Source organism: Natrix helvetica, assembly GCF_964273705.1.
Source record: "Natrix helvetica genome assembly, chromosome: 6".
NCBI lineage: Eukaryota > Metazoa > Chordata > Lepidosauria > Squamata > Natricidae > Natrix > Natrix helvetica.
The window spans coordinates 39,318,635-39,338,532 of record NC_138553.1 but is presented as its reverse complement, the minus strand read 5'-3'; the positions used below and the strand labels follow the sequence as shown (position 1 = coordinate 39,338,532).

Sequence of the window (19,898 nt, the reverse complement as noted above, 5' to 3'; positions counted from 1 at the left end):
CTATATGATATGGTAAGGGTCAGGACTTCTGTAGTCCACATTTGATAACTGTGATTGCCTTAATATTACCTTTATGCAGTATTCACTGCTGCATTCTTAGCATTGTGGAAAATAACTATATATTCTTATCCTGTTTGACTAGGTATGAATCCGTAAGATGACTTGCCACTTAATTTTATTATTACTTTGAGTCCATTACACAGGTAGTGGGTTTGCAAAAGTCTTAAGTATTACAATTTTACATGTTCATCCCAACTACATTCTTATAAATACTGTCATAAAACTTGAAAAATTGGCAAAATACTTTCCTTGCAGAATTCTATTTTCTCTGTAACATTTGTTATTCTCCATCAAACTTCTTCCATCAGAAGACCAGATACTTTGGAAGAACTGAAAGGCTGTTCTACATATTTAAAAAAATATTGTTTGTTCATTTTACAGTGCTTTTCCTCAATGATCAGAAATATAGGCATGTCATTTCTTTAGCTATCCTAATTTCTTGTTTATCCTCTAATCTTCTTGTTTATCATCTAATGTCTTTCTTTAAAGGTGATTTTAGCAGTTAGTCTCATAGCACATTTTTTAAAAAAACTCTTTGAAACAGAATATCTGGATCTATTAACTTTCTCATTGTTGTCTGTTAGAATTAAAGTTTCATTTTGTAGTTTGTTAAATAGATGTTTGTCAAAATTCAAAATTTGTGAATACATGCAAACACAAACATGCACACACACGCAAATATATTTGCTGTGTTCTCATTTCACTTTATTGTTTTCTTTGAATCTAATGATATTCCTGTCTGGTTTCTTAATTCTGAAATATTTAGAGAAAATCACTTGAATACTTGACCCTACCTTTACAAAATACAGTCCTGAGACTGTAAACTGAAGTGCTAGATTTTGGGGCTCACAATATGGCAATGCAAGAAACGGATTCCTTGTCCATTTCATCTTATTATTTACATAGTCCAGTAAATGTTAAAACCATGAAGAAACTTTTTCACCTCCTCAACTAGTAAGCCTCCTTAATTTTTTTAAAAAATTAAGCACTATATTTGTTCTTCGATTCTAGGGAAAAATGTTTTTTTATTTCATTTACTTCATTAAACTCTAATTATTTAATGCTTTCCAAGCTGAAACAAAAGAGGGGGGAGGAAGAGATGGATGAGGAAAAGTAAGCACATCCTGGTGCCATTAAATGACTTTCAGGGGTTTATTATGAGATAATTAAAAGAAGTTTATGTATATTGTTTCAATTTTCCATTGAAGTCCTACAATTCTAATTATCAAAATTTAACCAATGAAAGCAGAACCATGTGCTTCTTTTCCGAGCTCTATGCTTCATGCTGAGAAGCCATATTAATGTTGAGTGCTATTGGATATGTTTGCCACTTGCTTCTTTCCTCTGCTGGCAAAGAAGTTTATTTAACCAATGGATCAGAGGTGAGGATTACCCAAGGATTACCTGAACCGGTAGCTCTGCCCACCTGTGTCAGGCTCTATGGTATCCCATTTAGGCCCTTTTTCCCACCAAAAGTGCATGCGTGGAAGGATCTGAGGAGGGGAGGTGCGTACGCTTGTATTTGCAAACCATTCGGGAAGTTAAGTGTATACTACTCCTGCAATGGATCCCAAGGATGCAGAACTGGTTTGCACAATATGGCTGCTTTTCTTCCCCACCTCCCCAATGAACATGACAAGATGAAAAACAATTATTTACACTTACTGTTGCTTGTATTATCACTGCTATCATTCCTAAGGGAACTGGCCGCAACAGGATGTAATAAAAATGGCTCTGTGACACTGGTGCTTGAATCTGAGACAGAAATAATATGTCAGTTTTTTTAAAAAAAAATATTTTAGGCACATAGGAAGTTGCATAATACAGAATGAAACCCTTGGGTCATCTATTTCTGGATTCCTGCAGGATTCTTTCCCAGCCTGATCTGGATATGCTGAGGACCACATGTGGGAGTTTTCCACTATAATAAAGTTGGACCCAATTTTTTACTGCTTTATAACATTTAGACAATTCAGTAAAAAGAAAGGTTTATGTGATCAGAAGTAAATGGCTATAATGGAAACAGAGCAGCTAAATTTCCTATATTCAGAGCCATGATGGCACAGTGGTTAGGATGCAGTACTGCAAGCTACTTCTGCTGACTGCAATTTGGCAGTTTGAATCTCACCAGGCTCAAGGTTGACTCAGCCTTCCATCCTTCTGAGGTCGGTAAAATGAGGACCCAGATTTGTGGAGGCAATTTGCTGACTCTGTAAACAGCTAGAGAGGACTGTAAAGCACTGTGAAGTGGTATATAAGTCCCTTCCGGGAGAGGGGGCGGTATATAAGCGCTAAGAAATAATAAATAAATAAATAAATAAATATAAGTCTAAATGATATTGCTATTTTATGTTAAAAAAATTATCATTCTACAAAATCCTGAAGGCTTCCTTTATGTTCCTAAGACATTTATTTATTTATTATTTATTTATTTATTTATTTATTTATTTATTTATTTATTATTTATTATTTATTATTTATTATTTATTATTTATTATTTATTATTTATTTATTTATTTATTTATTTATTTATTTATTTATTTATTTATTTATTTATTTATTTATTTATTTATTATTTAATTTGACTTCTTAGTCGCCCCCTCTCCCCCCAGGGACTCGGGGCGACGTACAACAGCACAACAATATAATATGGAGGAGGTGGAAAATAAATAAATAAATTACAGTACTTTAAGATAATTAAAACCCCAATGACAGTTAAAATTTTAAAATTAAAATTAACAATTAAAAATGCCCAAGAGGTGGAAAAGCTCTAAAATTTAAGCCAGGCCGGCTAGTCGGAACAGGTGGGTCTTAAGTTTCATACGGAAGGAGCGGAGGTCAGTTGTAGTCCTAATGTCTGGGGGGAGGTCATTCCAAAGGGTAGGGCCCATCACAGAGAAGGGCGCCTACTCCTGGGCGCCGCCCTCTGACACTCTCTGGAGGACAGCACCCGGAGAAGTCCCTCTCTTTTGGGGGGGAAAATGTCTCATGTTATGGAGAACATGTTTGAATGTGTTGCATGTTATGGAGTTCTGATGAAGAATATTTTAAGCATCAAAGAGTCAGTTTGAAAAAGTTAACATTGTGTCACCATCACTTTTTTTCTAGCCACCTGTACTTTTGATTAAAAAAACCTTGGCAAAGGCTGCTCTTTCAAAATCTGCACGCAAACCCTTCAGGAACCTTCTCAATTGAAGATTGGGGTGAAAGTGACGTAGAAGTAAATAAATTTATTCCACTTTTATTTTGTTTTAAAAATTAAATAGCAGTCATGAGTTTTGAATATGGATTGTTCTAGAACAGTGGGGTCAAAGTTGATTTCATTGAGGGCCACATAAGGGTTGTGTTTCACCTTGGGGGGTCAGGTAGGCATGGCCAGCTCAACATCATTCCTGTCAGGGGCGCCTGGCACGGCCCAAGTGGTCTGCCAGTGAAAACAGACTACCAAGTTTCATTTTCACTGGCAGAGGGTTGCAGAAGGCTGTGGCAGCAAAAAACGTAGCTTTGGGAGCCCTTTTTTTACTGGCAGAAGCACCATGGGCCAGTTCTTTGCTGTTTCCAGGGTGGCCTCATGGGCCAGATCTAAGTACCCCATGGACTGTATCAGGCCCCTGGACCTTGAGTTTGATACTCGTGTTCTAGAGAATAATTGGCTAAACAGTGTAGAAAGATTTTGATCCTTTCTTCGTTTCTTAGCCGAGGGAGTCAGTATTGTCTGAAGACATTTCCATGATCGTGTGGCTAGTATGCCTATGTGCTGAGGTGCACGGAACACTGTTACCTTCCCACCAAAGTGGTATCTATTTATCTACTTGCATTCACATTCTTTTGAACGGCTAGATGGCAGGAGCTGGGGGGAGGGACTTCTCCTGGTGCCGTCCACGAGGCAATGCCAACGGGCGACACCGAGGAGTAGGGCCTTCTCTGTGATGGGCCCAACCCTCTGGAATGACCTCCCCCCCAACATTAGAACCACTACTGATCTCCGCTCCTTCCGACAGAAACTGAAGACACACCTGTTCCGACTGGCTGGTCTGGCATAATTCTTAACGTCTACCTCCTGGCATACACATTCTTACTGGTTTTTAGAGGGATAGTGTTTTAAATTTAATCTGATATTTTAAACTTTTGTATTGATTTATTTATTAGCAGTACAGTTTGGCATATTTTATCCTCCTCATACACATGTATTTCTGTAGTTATTTCTATGTTTTAATCTGTTGTATTTTAATACGGACTGTACACCGCCCCGAGTCCCTTTCAGGAGAGGGGGCGGTATATAAACGCTAATAATAAATAAATAAATAAATAAATAAGTAAGTAAGCTGGGAGTTGACCCTGACGCACAACACTCTGGTCTCAAACCCAGGCTGTCAGATTTCCAGCTGACATGCTCAGTGTCTTTAGGACCCTGGTAAAGCAGGGTACAGGTCTATAAAGTTAAAGCACTCTTTATTACTGATATTTCTAGATGGCTCTATTCCAAGCAGCATATTACTGTGTTACATTTACCCTGTATAATACAAGCTCATATTGAATTGGCACCAATCCATTTAAGGTGATTCATGACATTTGTGGATATTTCTATATATAAAAGAGCATTTACCATTTGCAGAGGCTTCTGTTGTTGAGGGAAGAATGCAATCACTTTGTTCTGGTCTTTTTGAAAAGATTTTGTAGGCCTCAATAGTTCTGTAAAAGTGCTTGAAGAACTCTTCTGGAATAAATTTACCTTCTTCATATAGATGATCATGTTGGCTATAATTCTGAGAAAGAGGATAGAATCCCATTTTAAAGAAAGCAAGGCCACCTAGTCTATCACTATGCAGGGAAGGTTATAAAGTAGGTATTCCTTCCTGGGTGAGTACATTATTTACAAGTGGCAAAAACACAGAGGTGAAAACTATACATGCAAATTCATATTTAACTAAAAAGCTTTTTTATATAAATACTAAATACACAATTAAAATATTAAAGCAGGAATTGGTTTTGTTTACTTTGCAAATTGAAGCAGCTAAGTTTAAAGCTGTCTTTAGACGACACAGTTTCTTTTTGTTACAATATCATCTTTTATGTTTTAAATCAGTGGTGTATAATTGGGGGGGTGGGGGTGGCATGTATCTTGAAGAACTCTTATTCCCAAATATCTGTTTCATCTATTACTATGAAAAGCAAAGTACTGTTTCCAAAGATTTATTAGCAGTGCAAGCAAGCTATGCTTGCTACTCAGATATTACATTTGAAATAAATCCTATAGTTTCAATGCTTCAAATATATATTCAAAATATTGTGTATATGTTAGTCATATTTATTTAAATACAAGATTGGAAGAAATTGAATTGCATGCAAGAATTATTTATATATTATCTTTATGTTCCACTACAATCATATAAACACAAGAGAGGGTATAAATATGATACATAAATATATATCAAAATTGAAATTATATATAATTAAATACATAAATAACTGAAGGAATTACTTATATAAATTCATGATTTAATAAAACATTAAGAATGTTTGGTTCTTAATGCAGAGGAAGGTAACCTCTGCAAAAACATTATGTTACAGTCACCCATTCTTTATACATCATTATCTCAGGATATTATTTAGTAATATAGAGGAAAGTTCAGATTTAGATTATTACCTTATTATATGTGGTAGAAGGTAAGCATGCCATCACATCAGTGATGATCCTCCTTAGTTTATTGATAATTGAATAATTACTCAAGACATTTGACATATCTGGAAATTCTTTAAATTTATTGAGAAGATTATTTAGACTATTTAACAATTCAGGGACCATCAAATGCAACCAACAGTGGTAGGGCTGTCAGAAATGATAACAAAGGGGAAAAAAGAGATTATATTCTGTGCATACTTTAATAATGTACAATTGTAACAAAGTAGTTCAATACATTGTTAGAGAATCTATCCACCTATCAACATTTATAAACTATCTCCACCCAATCTGCCTTGGAAGTATTATTTTGCACTAGTATTCAACTGCCATTAATATGGATCTGTGACTGTCAGCCAATTTCTGCTAATTCTTCTTGTTTCTCACATCCACTAAGGAAAAGAATTAAGATCTATTTTATCTTGTTCATTCCAACTCAATATGTTTATGAATCTTGACTCCTGGTGATGAGATCCAATATTTATGGTGCACTGAATTTGTCCTATATTTTAAAATGAGATGTATTTCATGTTGCATGTCAGGAATACAAATTACATGTCAAAACCCCTATGCCTCAACAATGTTGCTTCATTTATATATGGACTGAGTTCACCTCGACAGTGAACATATTTTTCTAACACAAAGTATGTCCATACATCATAATAAGTCATAATGAGGTTTGTCTGATTTTGACTTACACTACTGTGTGAATCCTAATAGTACCAAAGCCCATTAATATTGCAAGACAAACATTGATTTTCAGTTATGAACATCAAACTCATTTCTATTAGATTTAAAGCTAATTAGTATTATTAGTATCTACTGAGATATCTATCCTATAAGGCTTTCCTGACTAATTGTTATATAATGTGTCATAGTGCTTTACAGCCCTCTCTAAGCGGTTTACAGAGTCACCCCCAACAATCTGGGTTCTCATTTTACCTGGGTTCTCATTTTACCTTGAAAGGATAGAAGACTGAGTCAACCTTGAGCTGGTCAGAATCAAACTGCTGGCAGTCAGCAGAATTAGCCTGCAATTCTGCATTTTAACTACTTTGCCACCATGGCTCTACCTGGTATAGCCCTACATTTTTTTTTTTTATTAATGATTCTTCCGAAGTTGGAACTGGTGGTGCAAAGCCTATGGAATACTGCCACCATGGCAAATAACACCAAATTTATTCACAAGATGTTTTTGAGTACTCACTAAAGAAAAGATTATTATCTTTCTCACACGCACAAAGTTATTATTCTCTTTGCCAGCAAGCAGATTTAATTAGGCTTTTAATTAGCAGCAAAGAAACAACCTTAAAACATTGCAGTTATGTGTCTTGCTTTTTGTGCAAGAAAAATTAGAGGCTTGGCAGGAAACCATTTATAATATTATGTTCTTTACAATTTAATTAGATGAACAAAATTGAATTCCTTATTAATACCGTGAGTATGTCAGTAACCACACACCTGCATATCTGGAATTTAGAGGAGACAGAAAAAATGCAGGCATAAGAATCATAGAATATTCCTGCAGCATAAAATCAAAGATTTTTTGTTCCCATCTACCATGGGAAAATGATTCATTTTATATAAATGAAGATTTAGATAGGTTGAGTCATACGCTGCTTCACTCATCTGATTACTACATATATACAAATAATTAAAATTATATTGCTCTTATGTACATATTTATTTCAAGTTATTATTACATAAAATATATGGGGGAAAAACAGTTAAAATGCAGCATGTTACATTTTAATAGCATTTCAATGGAAAAGTTTAATTTACCAAAAGGAATGTAATGGTCTCTGGCCAGAATATAATTTTATAAGAAAAATATTTTGAAAAAATCATTGAATTAAAAAGTTCAGAATCTGTTTGCATTTCCAAAAATTGAAAAGCAAGAATAATTGATGCTGCAAATGTTTATGTTTTGAAATAATTCAAATAGTTTTACATACCAGTGTGTCCGTCTTCTGGACATATCTAAGAGCTATCATATAATCATACGGAAGATTTCCAACCTACAGACAACAAAGAACATGAAAAACAATTTAGCTATTTAAGGGAAAAATGAAAATAGAGCTAAACATATAATCATGCCTATGGCAATTTAACATGTTTACCTGACATGCCACTTGTATGACATTGCAATGAGCATTTTTTAATGCTGACATTTTTTAATGAATTATGTACCACCCAATTGATTCAGTTCAGATTTATTTTCAAACATTTTTTTTCTGTTCCTCGTAATACCTTCCAGGTATTTTTGACTATATCTGTTTTAATCCTGTTTTAATATCAAACTGACTTTTGTTCTGCTTTGTTCTCTTGCCTATGAAAGAGAAAGAGAGGAAGTACATGATCTAAATCTCGCAATGGCTTGTTTTTCTGTTTTATCTGAATTCTGTAGTGGGTCAGTATATTTTTCCATGGGTCTAGGATAACTCTCTGTGGCTATCTCAGCACCACCAGCTCACCATTGCCAAGTCACCTCTGCCAATTCACTGCCACTAAGTTGCTGCAGGACAATTCCACATATGCAACTCGCTGTGGGCACAACTTGCCCCAGGTTGCTGGAAAAAGAGCCAGGCAGGTGAGCAAATGAAAGGGTAGGCAGAGCACAGAGTAGTGGTCAGGGGCTTCTCATTTTCACACCCCCTGACACTGCTGCTGCACAAAGCTCTGGGCAAAAGAAGTCAGGAATAGTGGCATTGAGTGGGGTGAGTGGCAGGAAGGTAGCAGTGGCCAGGGACGTTCCCTTTTCACACTATCCACCACTGCTGCTGTTATTGTGCCAAGCTCTGGGCCAAAGATGCTAAGGATGGTGGTGGGAATGAGGATGTGAAAATGGGACACCTCCGCTGCCACCTCCATGCCCATCACTGCCATCGTCTTCAGCGGAACACAGTGCAACAACAGCAGTAGCAGTGGCAGCCATGGGGTGTGGGAAAATAGGACGCACCAGCCTCTGCCACCTCCCTGCTGCTTGCCCTGCCCACTGCCACTGTCCCTCTGCGCTCTACCCACCTACTTGCTCACTCACCCAACTCTTCTTCTGGCCATTTGCGGTAATTTGTCCCCATGGCAAGTTGGCTGTGTAGTTGTCCTGCAGTGACTTGGCAGTAGTGAGTTGGCACAGGTGACCTTGCCATGCTGAACTGGCTGAGATTAATTGTCTCATTCCTTTTTTCCATAGCCCTTCTTGAAAGCCTTTGTATTCTAATTAGAAGGTTGCTATCATAATTTGACTTAGTAATATTTTCTGTAATTTAAACATATAAACATATACAGACCCAGTAACCATTCTTCACATTCTTCTTGATTTTTATCCTCCTCACAAAACTTGATAGTCCCTCTATTTCTAATGGGTTCGTGTATTTTTTGAAGTGTGGTGGACATTATTCCAAGTGAGATCCGACCAGGTCAGCATAAAATAATTACTCCCTGTTATCTTGATTTTATCATCTGTTAATGCCCCAAAGTTAATATTTATGCTTTTAGCAGCTCTATTATACTGCTGGTTCATGTTTAATTTGTGGTCATCCCGTATACCCAAATCCTTTTTGTACTCCAGGACTCCCCCATTTTTGCCTACATTCTTCCTATTTAGATATACAAGTTTATGTTTCTTTGTTTCCTATTCATTTTTGTCATCTATTCAAGTCTGTCCTGAGCTTTTTGAATTTTCTCCCTTTCATTAAAAATGTATGAGTCACCTGCAAATGTTATAAATGGGTGAGGGAGTCACCCAAGTCACCGATAAAAATATTCAATGGCACAAGGACCAGGACAGAGACCTGTGGCACTCTACCACATACTTCCTTCCAAGATTAAATGGAGCCATTGATGAAGACCCTTTGGGTGTGATCATTTAGTCAACTGTAGGTCTCTATCTAACAGATGTACAGTAGCTCATATTTCACCATTTTATGAAGGGGAATAGCACAAGGCACTCATCCAGGTGCACTATGTCTCAAGTATTTTCCAACTTTGTCAAAGGAGATAAGGTTAAGCTGGCAAAATTTGTTTATTACAAATCTAGTCCAGGTCCTATTAATTGAGCATTCTTATATAATTGCTTCTCCAAACTATAGGTTATTATTTAGTAGGCTTCATCTCTCAGTTTGGACATAAAACGAGCTCATCATATTGATGATTGCACAGAGAGCTGAAATATCATCATGTAACTCCAGGCAACTACTATGCAGTGAATTTGATTTTTGCCTCATTATGTGATATGCATATGGTCATTCTAATTTATTTATGTGTTACATAGATATATATTTTAAGGGGCATGGTGGCTCAGTGGCTAAGATGCTGAGCTTGTCGATCAGAAAGGTCAGCAGTTCGAACCCCTAGTGCCGCTTAATGGAGTGAGCTCCCATTACTTGTCCCAACTTCTGCCAACCTAGCAGTTCGAAAGCATGTAAAAATGCAAGTAGAAAAATAGGGGCCACTTTGGTAAGAAGGTAACAGCATTCCATGTGCTGGCAACATGACCACAGAGACGTCTTCGGACAGCGCTGGCTCTTTGGCTTTGAAATGGAGATATGCATCGCCCCCTAGAGTTGGGAATGACTAGAACATATATGCGAGGGGAACCTTTACCTAGATAGATATTTACCTTCCTTCTTTTCATGAGCTAAAAACAGCTTGCATAATATTCTCTCCTCCCACATTTTTCTTCCAATCACCAACTTGGATGGCAGGTTGGGCTGAGAAGGAATGAATAGCCTCAAGTCCCTAATGAACTTTTGTGGCTGTGGGTAGACTTGAACCTAGATTTCTCCAGTCACACTCTAATCACTACACTGCACTGACTCTTCATGTTTTATGGCTTAGTGTATTGTGTGAACCTAGCTACTACGCTGTGTTTTTTTTAAAAAAATCATGCATTAGCGCAATAAATCCTAAATTATAATTTTTGTGTATATTTCTAAAAGTTACAGCACTTCTACTCTACAAATGAATTTCCTTAGAAGAAGAATGAGCAACATTTTCTCTTTATATCCCATTTAGGGGTTATACAGGATGAGGACCTAGTGATGTCATGGCATCACCAGAGTTTAATTTAATTTATTTTGGGCCTTTCAAAAATATTTTTTTTAAAAGAGTAATACAATTCTAACTTTTAAACAATCCATTAAAACTCTGTAAAATATAAAAATGGATCTAAAATGGATTTGTTTTTCTTTTTTAAGTGATACAGTTATAACTTTTAAACAATCCACCAACATTTTGTAAAGTGGAAAAAATGGGTCTGAAAATTATAGTTATGTTTATTCTGGTATGGCTTTCTAGGCCTGTAGGGTTCTGGGGGCTACAGGTGGCTTGTAGACTTTGGGCTGCTCATCTGCATTCCAAAATGAATGTCATCTGCTATTTTTTTCAGGCATGATTTTTTCCCCCAGAAGAGTTGCTAGAGGAGAATTTGGCTTCTTGGGTACTGTCCAACAGTTTTCAGAAAGAATGAGCCAATTTAAAATGTAATTAAGGATCAGTCAGTGCTAATAATATCCCTATTAATAAGTAAGTAGCGAGACTTCACCTAATACCTAATCAAACATATCTTCCCATTTAAATTTGCTGTACTAGACTCATTTGTCTAATTAATAAAATAGGTCACTCAATTAAGGGAAGAGCTAGCATTTGGCAAGATAATGTTATTTACATCTCACAATCCTGTCAAACAAGTGATATTCAAACCAAAAGAAAACACAGTAAAATTACTTTTAATACACATTTCCTAGGAATGTGAACTTTTTACAAAATTTGTCAATTTCTATTGATATCTAATTTCTATTGATATTTTTAACCATTTTTAAATGGGGATTTCATGTTCCATTTTAATTAATTTTAGAAATGGATATACCTAGAATAATTTATCAAAAGCCCATTTGGACTCTGCATGTGACTTTAATGCAAAATCAAATATTAGGTTATATTCAGATTTAGTTTAATTTAAGTAAATTCAGATAAATCAATGATTATGTAAGTTACTAATTTAAATTCCTAGATCTACTCTGTACAATATTGGCTTTTCAGATCTTGCATTAGTTTTTAAGTCATACATAATTCTGTGTTATACCTTTGCGACTCAAGAACAAACTGTATAATATATAACACAGGGATTATATAGATGCTTTTCCTTTCCCTTCTTTTTTACACTGGAGTAAAGATATGATGATCCAGATTTCACTGTTTTGTTTTCTGAAACTCACTCCCCTAATTAATTCTGGGTCCCATCCACGTTTGACTGGCAGCCTCAATAATATCATACATTTGAGAAATCTTACACTAAATGTAATTTATTTTTTTCCCAAATAAAAAAATCTATGGTTCACAACTCTGGAAGAAGCCAGGATTTAAGGCAACTTCAAAATCATCTTTTAGATTTGGAAGATACAAATCTCCTCATGTAGATTTGAGGAGGGCAACCACCCTTTTGGTTGCATGGCCAAAAGAATCATTCAGATTCATCTGAATACAAGAGGATTTTGGATCTCTTAGCCAGTTCCAATATCAGCCACACTTTAAGCAAAAAAGAAGATCCTGTTTTCTTTATTCAGTATCCTCAGAGAGATTAGAGGCTTCACACTGTCAGCAACCATGCATTTCTTTTAGGAAGGTCAGTGCAAGATTAAATCTGTTCCAGATCGAGAAGCACAACAAGAATTGACATGCATTATGTATAAAACCTACTTTACTGGCATCAAAGCCTGTCAAGCTCTTTTCATGCACAGCTTAAAAAAAATCTAAGTAGCCAAGATTACAAAGTGAAGGAGCATGAACATTTTAATAACTATTACAGAGGGGGGGGGGGAGAGGGAGAGAAAGACTGGCATGCTGTCTTATTCAAAGAAAAAATCATGAACTTAAAATTACTTATGTAAATACTGACGGAACTATAGCAGAATATTTGGTGTGACATCCATTTCTATTTCTTTTGCAAATTCAGAGTCACCATGCTAGGATTTAATGACAAATTATAGAAATATCATGTTTGAATTTCCTAGTCCCACACTCTCTTTCTAATCCTATCTTTTCACCATTGCAATTTTTACTAGGTTTTAAAAAAATCTTTCTGCCCTACTTTTGCTGCATGCTCCGCTTTGAACTCAAAGTGAATTGATTATTTTAGTAATAATGACAAAATATATTTATGCTTCCTTGTGTCCTGGAATGCCATAAGATGCCTGCCCAGTTTCTAGCTTAGATAAATATATATGTCTATAAGAGCCTTATAAGATATCATTCCTTGTAATAAGAAGCAGTTGATAGCTAAATTACAATTATTTACATGCCACAAAACCCAAAAGGAACTTTTAAAAATTCCAATAAATTAATTATTTTCACTTGGTGGATCTTCACATTCATATTACACTTGGAAAAGGGATTGTTCACGCCATGGAAAAACTGTGATTTATGCTATCTGATGGGAAAGAGAGCTTTCTAGGAGTTGTTGAAACTTGGATTTGTGGACTGCTTAAAAACGGACGGGATGAGGAAAACCTGTAACAAAAGGAAGGATCAAACCTCTAGCAGGTCGCAGCCTAAGATTAGTTGATCTGATTTGGCTTGTTGGGTCTTGACTGCTACAGACATGAAACAACTTCTGTTAAAATGTATCACATCTTTGGATGTCTTTTTCTAACAAGAAAGGGACCATCAGCATGCCAAGGAAAGAAGTTGTGCTTGCATAATGTATGACCTGCGTTAAGTACTGTTTGTAAAAACACAGAAAGTTGCATCAATATTTCACTCAGTCTATACGGCCTATGTTGAATGATGTTGACTTTCCTTCATATGCTGTTTGCATATGCGTATCATTCACACAATGCATGCTGAAAGCCATGTCCTGTAACATTGTTCCATTCCCTGCCTTTTCTTAGAACAACATTCAACAACTCGCATTTAGTAGAAAATCGTAATGACCGCAACATATTCTCCATCTCTTCCTATCCACTTATGACCCTTGGATGAAAATGGATAATCTTCTATGAAGCAAAGAAATGTTGGCATTGGCTATGAGGAATGGCCCAGAAGAGAGGGAAGCTGAACTACAAAAGACCAGTTCCATGTGGAATGTAAGGAATGTAAGGAAGATCTGGCTCAGGGAGTACATAGGCATCTCTCTGCTTTGGCCTTGAAAATCTAACTTTCAGAGGATTTTTCAGTGCTAGAGCAGGGCCTCCCGGGATTTCCCTCACTCAAGGAATCTAGCACACCTTACTTGAGACTCTGTCCACTTAATGATGCAAGAAATTGCTTAACGACAGAGAGCTGAGATGGTGGTTATTGAGCAAAGCAGCCACGTTGGTGTCTTACTTCATGGCTTGTTTGCTCAATGACCCAGATTCTGGTTCCAATTTATGCTCTGAATATGGGACTGTCCTACTTTCAGTGTCTTGATTTAAGATAGACACAGACATATATATTTATCACAATGATAAAAAGCATAGAAAATATTCCTTCTATTTTAGAGTTGAAGAGAATTTAGTAATGGACCTACCACATACTTAAGAGGAAAATTTACAGACAGATGAAAAAAGGGTCCTTGGGAAACAACATAGTTATTTTACGGCTTGAAACAGACTCATGTATTTTGTAAAGATTTGCAGGGTTCTCTCTCCATTTAAAAATAAAATAAAATAACTCTATTAGATTTTCTTACATGCTAAAAATGAACTAAAATTAATACTTAAGACAAGCCAAAAAGAGCTTCCATGTTTCTGCCAAGCATATCGCCTTTCATCTCATGCAGAACAGTGTTTAGTGAGAAATTTGGAAAGAAACCACTTACCAGTACTGCAATTTCATTTACATCATCTGTCACTGGATTCCCACAGGGACTTTGGGCTTTAATAAGAGGATAAAGTAGGAACAATTGAAGATAAAAGCAAGTGATAATCCAAGTCTGTGAAAAGAGAGAGAATGTAACTGGTAACTATAGTAAAGACAAATTACATAATGACAACATATAAATACACTTCAGAGATATGGTTTCTTTTCTTTTTAGCTCTGTAAATAAAACAATTTCCTTAAGTTATAAAACTTGACAGAAGTGTTAAGTAACATGTGGACTTAGATGACCATAGTTTCAGAAACCAAAACAAACTTCCAAAGCAAATGTGGTAACTTTAAAAGGGGTATATTTAAAATTTTAATCATGTCCTTAATCTATCAACATTGTCATCACCTCAGGGAAAAAAAGCAGAAAAATATGGTTGTTTTTTTTTACTTTGAAGGAAAAATTCTTATTTTACATAGATACTGATCGTGATGAATTGGGAAAGACTGGTTTAAACATGCCTTGATTTTTTGTGCTATGGCTGAAATTAAACGCAAATTCCAAGCAGGGAATTATCAGGAAGTGACTAAGCGACCGTACTTCAGTGCCTGCACAGAAGCCTGTGGTAAGGTTGAAATTGGAATAATACCTATAATTTTGACTGCCTTATCTCAAAAAACAAATTGCATAGTTAGGAAAAAAAAGTGAAGAGAATACATCCAAAAATCAGTTGGTGGAAAAAAATAGCTTCTAGCTCCTTTTCATTTTTTGTAATAATACTCACATAAAATGTTTGTCAGAACGATAAAGTGTTTGCACTGCTTGCATTATGATGACAGTAGGAATAAGTTAAAGGTAAAGATTCCCCTCACACATATATGCTACTCATTCCCAACTCTAGCGGGTGGTGCTCATCTACGTTTCAAAGCCGAAGAGCCAGCACTGTCCAAAGATGTCTCCATGGCCATGGGGCCGACATGATTAAATACCAAAGGTGCACGGAACACTGTTACCTTATCACCAAAGGTGGTTCCTATTTTTCTACTTGCATTTTTACATGCTTTCAAACTTCTAGGTTGGCAGAAGCTGGGACAAGTAACGGGAGCTCACACCGTTACGTGGCACTAGGGATTTGTACCGCCAAACTGCCGACCTTTCTGATCGACAAGCTCAGCATCTTAGCCACTGAGCCACCATGTCCCCTCAACAGTAGGAATAGATACATAAAAATCGACATTATGTTAATTCACCACATACATGGTTACTATTTATGCTTACATAATTACTGTTCTATAATGGAAATGGACTAGGGAGATTTATCAAGAATTCATAATATAATACAGGATTATTTATTCATAAATGGTAGGAGCTATACAACAGGTAAGAACATATACATGGTAATCTGTAATAACTAGATTTTTTTTCATGGAAGGTATTTTGGGGCAAAATGAACACCTTAAGCTTTTTCTGAGTAGGATGTAGAAAAACCAAACACATAAAGCATCTATTTATTGTTTAAATTTTGTCTAAATCACATACATTTTTTTAAAAAAAATAAACCCCATTCTGTTGAAATCTAACACCAAGAGACACACTTGTTTATGGCCCTAAGCAGAGGGGCCCATATGCACACCCTTGTTAGTTTTAACTATAATGATTATGGCTGTTTATTCCACCAGCCAACTTGATTAAATACATAGCTATAGTTCACTTCCTGGAATAATTACTTGTGGAATTAGCTACTAAACACAAACATTAGACAAATTAAGACATTAAAATGATTTTTGAACAACAGTTTTCCATTCGTGACTTCTTGTTATAAAATGCTTAACGTAGTACTAGATTGGGGACTCAGTTTAAATCTCTGCAGAGTAATGTGCATATGCAATATGTCAAGAGTGGAACTGAGACAGAGAGAGGGGGAAAGTATAATCAAAGCTTATCATGGAATACTTTTATGACTAGATTTATAACTAGATTTTGATATGTTAAAATATCTAGGCAAATTAGTAACTTTAATAAAAGTAAAGAAAATCAGGATGTACTTCTCATGTTTACTGTGCCTGAAAAGTCTCCCGGAATTGTTTTTATGTGATTTTTATTTATTTACCATATGACGATATTACATTAGCCAGGAGACTGGTTTGGCTGCTAACCCTGTTTGGTTTCCAACATACACCTGCAGCATTTTCCAGGGCCTTCTCCCACCACTGAAGCTGCCTAGCAAATGGGCATCACAATCAGCAAGGTCAAGTACTGGCAGGATTCTGACCATCTGCATGAAGCACCAGCTCATCTTTCCACCAAAGTGGTACCTATTTATCTACTCACATATAACATGCCTTTGAACTGCTAGGTGGGCAGAAACTGAGGCAAGAGAAGCAAACCACACACAAAGTGAACCAGTACCAACCAGTACAGGAACCTGCCCCTGATGCAGGGATGTCAAACTCGCATCTTCAAGGCATCGTCACATTACATATCGTGCCTTTTTCCCCTTTAGTTAAACTGGGCATGGGAGTGGCCAGTGTGTGACACATCTGGCCCGTTTGTCAGCCCTGCTCTATGGAGAACAGTTTTAGATGTATCCTATGGAGAGTTCATGAGAAGCACCTCTGCATTATCAGGGATTCTGTCTGAAATGTACAACCCATGTGAAGTTATACTCATGAAAACCTCTTATCATATTTTTCAGACTATAAGACGCACCAGTGTGTAAGATGCACCAAGATTTTGAAGAGGTAAGTAAGAGAAAGTTTTTATCTTCCCCGGCCCTCAGGACAGGAGCACTCTGCAGGCTTCAGCAGGGCTGGGGTATGGCAAAAATGCCCCCGTTTTGGTAAAAAACAGCCAATTTTTCACAAAAATGGGATGCAGGGGCAGGGTTTTGGGAGGCAAAAATGGCTGTATTTGGTGTATAAGATGCATCTCATACTCTGAAAAACACAGTTAATTACTATTATTCTGTGAGATGGGTGGCATATAAATTTAATAAATATTCACATTGGATGATATTATTGGATGTATTTCTAGGAGCACCTTCTTGTTGCATCCATTTATATATTTACGTTAGCCTGACTATTCTACTATTTCCACACTGACCTACAATTTTAACAAATGATTCTAGAAGTGGTATTTAAGTAGAATTCTTAAAATGTTTTTATCTGCAGCCTATGTGCTCTTAAGCAAATTATTCTTATGCCCATGCTGGTACTTTTTGCCATCCAGGACAGTTTTGCAATTTCGGGAGAAGCACAAAATTCTAAAGAGAACTGCTTTCTAATCAGCAAATTAGAACCAGATAATACAGATAAAGTTTGTTCCCTTCAAAATGTGAACAAAAGAAAATTACTGAATTAAATACCCTTTAGAGCAAGGGTTCTCTAGCTCATGTTGTCATGTTGGAGTCACATGAAGTATCGGGACTTTTTTCCTCTTCGCTAAACTGGGCGTGGGCAGAATGTGATGCATCCGGCCCAGGGGCTAGGAGTTTGACAGCCCTGGTTTAGAGAATCATCAAATTTGCTCAGGTAATGAATATGACTTTCAGTGGATCACCAGTATAAAACAAGTTTTAAAAAAACACCTATCTGGAGAAGATAATGTTTAACACATTTTTTTTCTTCATCAAAATAATCCTTTCCTGCTATACGGAAAGATAAAAGTGTTAGATCGGGTAATGGACAGGCACACACAGGCTAACGGTAACAACAGCTCTTTATTATAACACAACAAGTATGAACAATCCAGCGAAGGTTGAGTCTGACAGCAGCGCTTTTATAGGGAGCTGTCAGACCCTTCGACCAATGAGATTAAACCTCTGATCCCGCCGGAACAGAGGACCTTGGTGGAAACCATTATAACTGAAGCTAGTATCTAACAAAAATGGTCATCTTATCAGTCTAATATCAGATACAATGATTTGGATAGTGAGGTTCATAGGTCAAACTTACATGGTTAGGATCTATTTGAACCCCAATCCATCTCTAATTTTATATATGGAGCTACCAGCAGTATATTTGAACTGGCAATAATTATTTAAGTTTGCTGCATAATAATTTTCCCTAATGTCTTTTATTAGAAAGGTAAGGGATTGAATTGAGCTCTTTTGTATGTAAAGCATGCATTTTGCTATTGAAGTATAATCTCCTTTCCTCTACTTATAGGAACATAAGAAGGGAGAAGGAGAAGCAACTTAATTCAGCTGCAATCATTGCTGTAGTTTTAAAAAATGATTCTAGATGACTGTTATCAAGTCTGTGAATCAATATATTGTATTTGTTAGGCAAATAGCTTCATAGGAATAAGCTTCATAGAAATATCAGGAAGCACTTGCATACACAAAAAAATGACTTTTGCCCTGGGTGTGACATTAAATGAAAAACACGCAATGCATTGTGGAGCAGAAGAGCAGAGGGGAGGGGCAAAATCAAATATAGTTCAACACAGCCCTGCTCTGTGGCAGTCCTAAGCATCCTGGGTGTAATTTAAGTGAACTCATGAAAATGGTGTGTTGAAAGAAACACTCATTTCTGAATGATAACTGATATATCAGAAAAGAAAACACAAGATGTCTTCCATAAATTTAATCCAGTTAAAAGTTATTTGCTTCTACAGTTGCCAAGAAACTATGCCAATTTTTACACTGCTAATAGTTTGGAATATGTTTTCAACAAATATGTGTGAAATTAAGAAGAAACTGTTGTTTTTTACTGTAGTATTATTCTTCCAACATAAATGTTGGAACAGATTACGTAGCTAAAGCAGTTTAAACTAGCAACTGTTTCAATATCATTATTATCATGGCAATTCTGGTGGGTTATACTGATATCATCGATAAGCAACAGATGTTGTTATTACTATTTGGTGAATAGATACATAGATATTACAGATATATAGATATAGTTATAAATATAGATATATAGATATATCACTTTGTCTCAAACATAATTCCTCTCTTATTTCCTCTCTCCTTAAAACCAAGAAAATGCCCCAATGATAAATTATAATTACAAATTTTAGAATTTGTAACGTTTTACAAATAGTAATGAAGTAGTGTTTTGCGTAGAGAGAGAACGTTGGTCTTACCTGAACGTGTCTTTTCGGGGTACTTTACTTTACTTGACTTTTTATTCATATTTATAGACCGCCCCCTCTCCCAAAAGGGACTCGGGGCGGTGTACAGTCAATACATAAAAAGAATACATAGATAAATCAATGCTTAGATATTTAAATACATAAATAATTAAATGCTTAGAGGGAGGAGGTTAAAAGAACTGTACATTCAAGTAAAGTATATAAAATACAATCTTTAAAAAAAAACCCTAAAAATACCCCACAGAATTAAATTTAAAATGGTTCCCCAGAAAT

The 19,898-nt window shown here is 36.1% G+C and overlaps 1 protein-coding gene across 1 annotated transcript in view; it reads right to left on the bottom strand.

The window, feature by feature from the left end:
* Positions 1–19,898, bottom strand: part of KITLG (KIT ligand) — a 60,794-nt gene that overhangs the window by 9,568 nt on the left and 31,328 nt on the right. The window contains exons 2-6 of the mRNA XM_081957326.1: positions 14,541–14,654; positions 7,696–7,758; positions 5,708–5,890; positions 4,667–4,826; positions 1,726–1,815 (exon numbers count right to left, since the gene is read on the bottom strand). Coding sequence (XP_081813452.1) covers positions 1,726–1,815; positions 4,667–4,826; positions 5,708–5,890; positions 7,696–7,758; positions 14,541–14,654 — 610 coding nt within the window. The remainder of the gene's footprint in view (positions 1–1,725; positions 1,816–4,666; positions 4,827–5,707; positions 5,891–7,695; positions 7,759–14,540; positions 14,655–19,898) is intronic.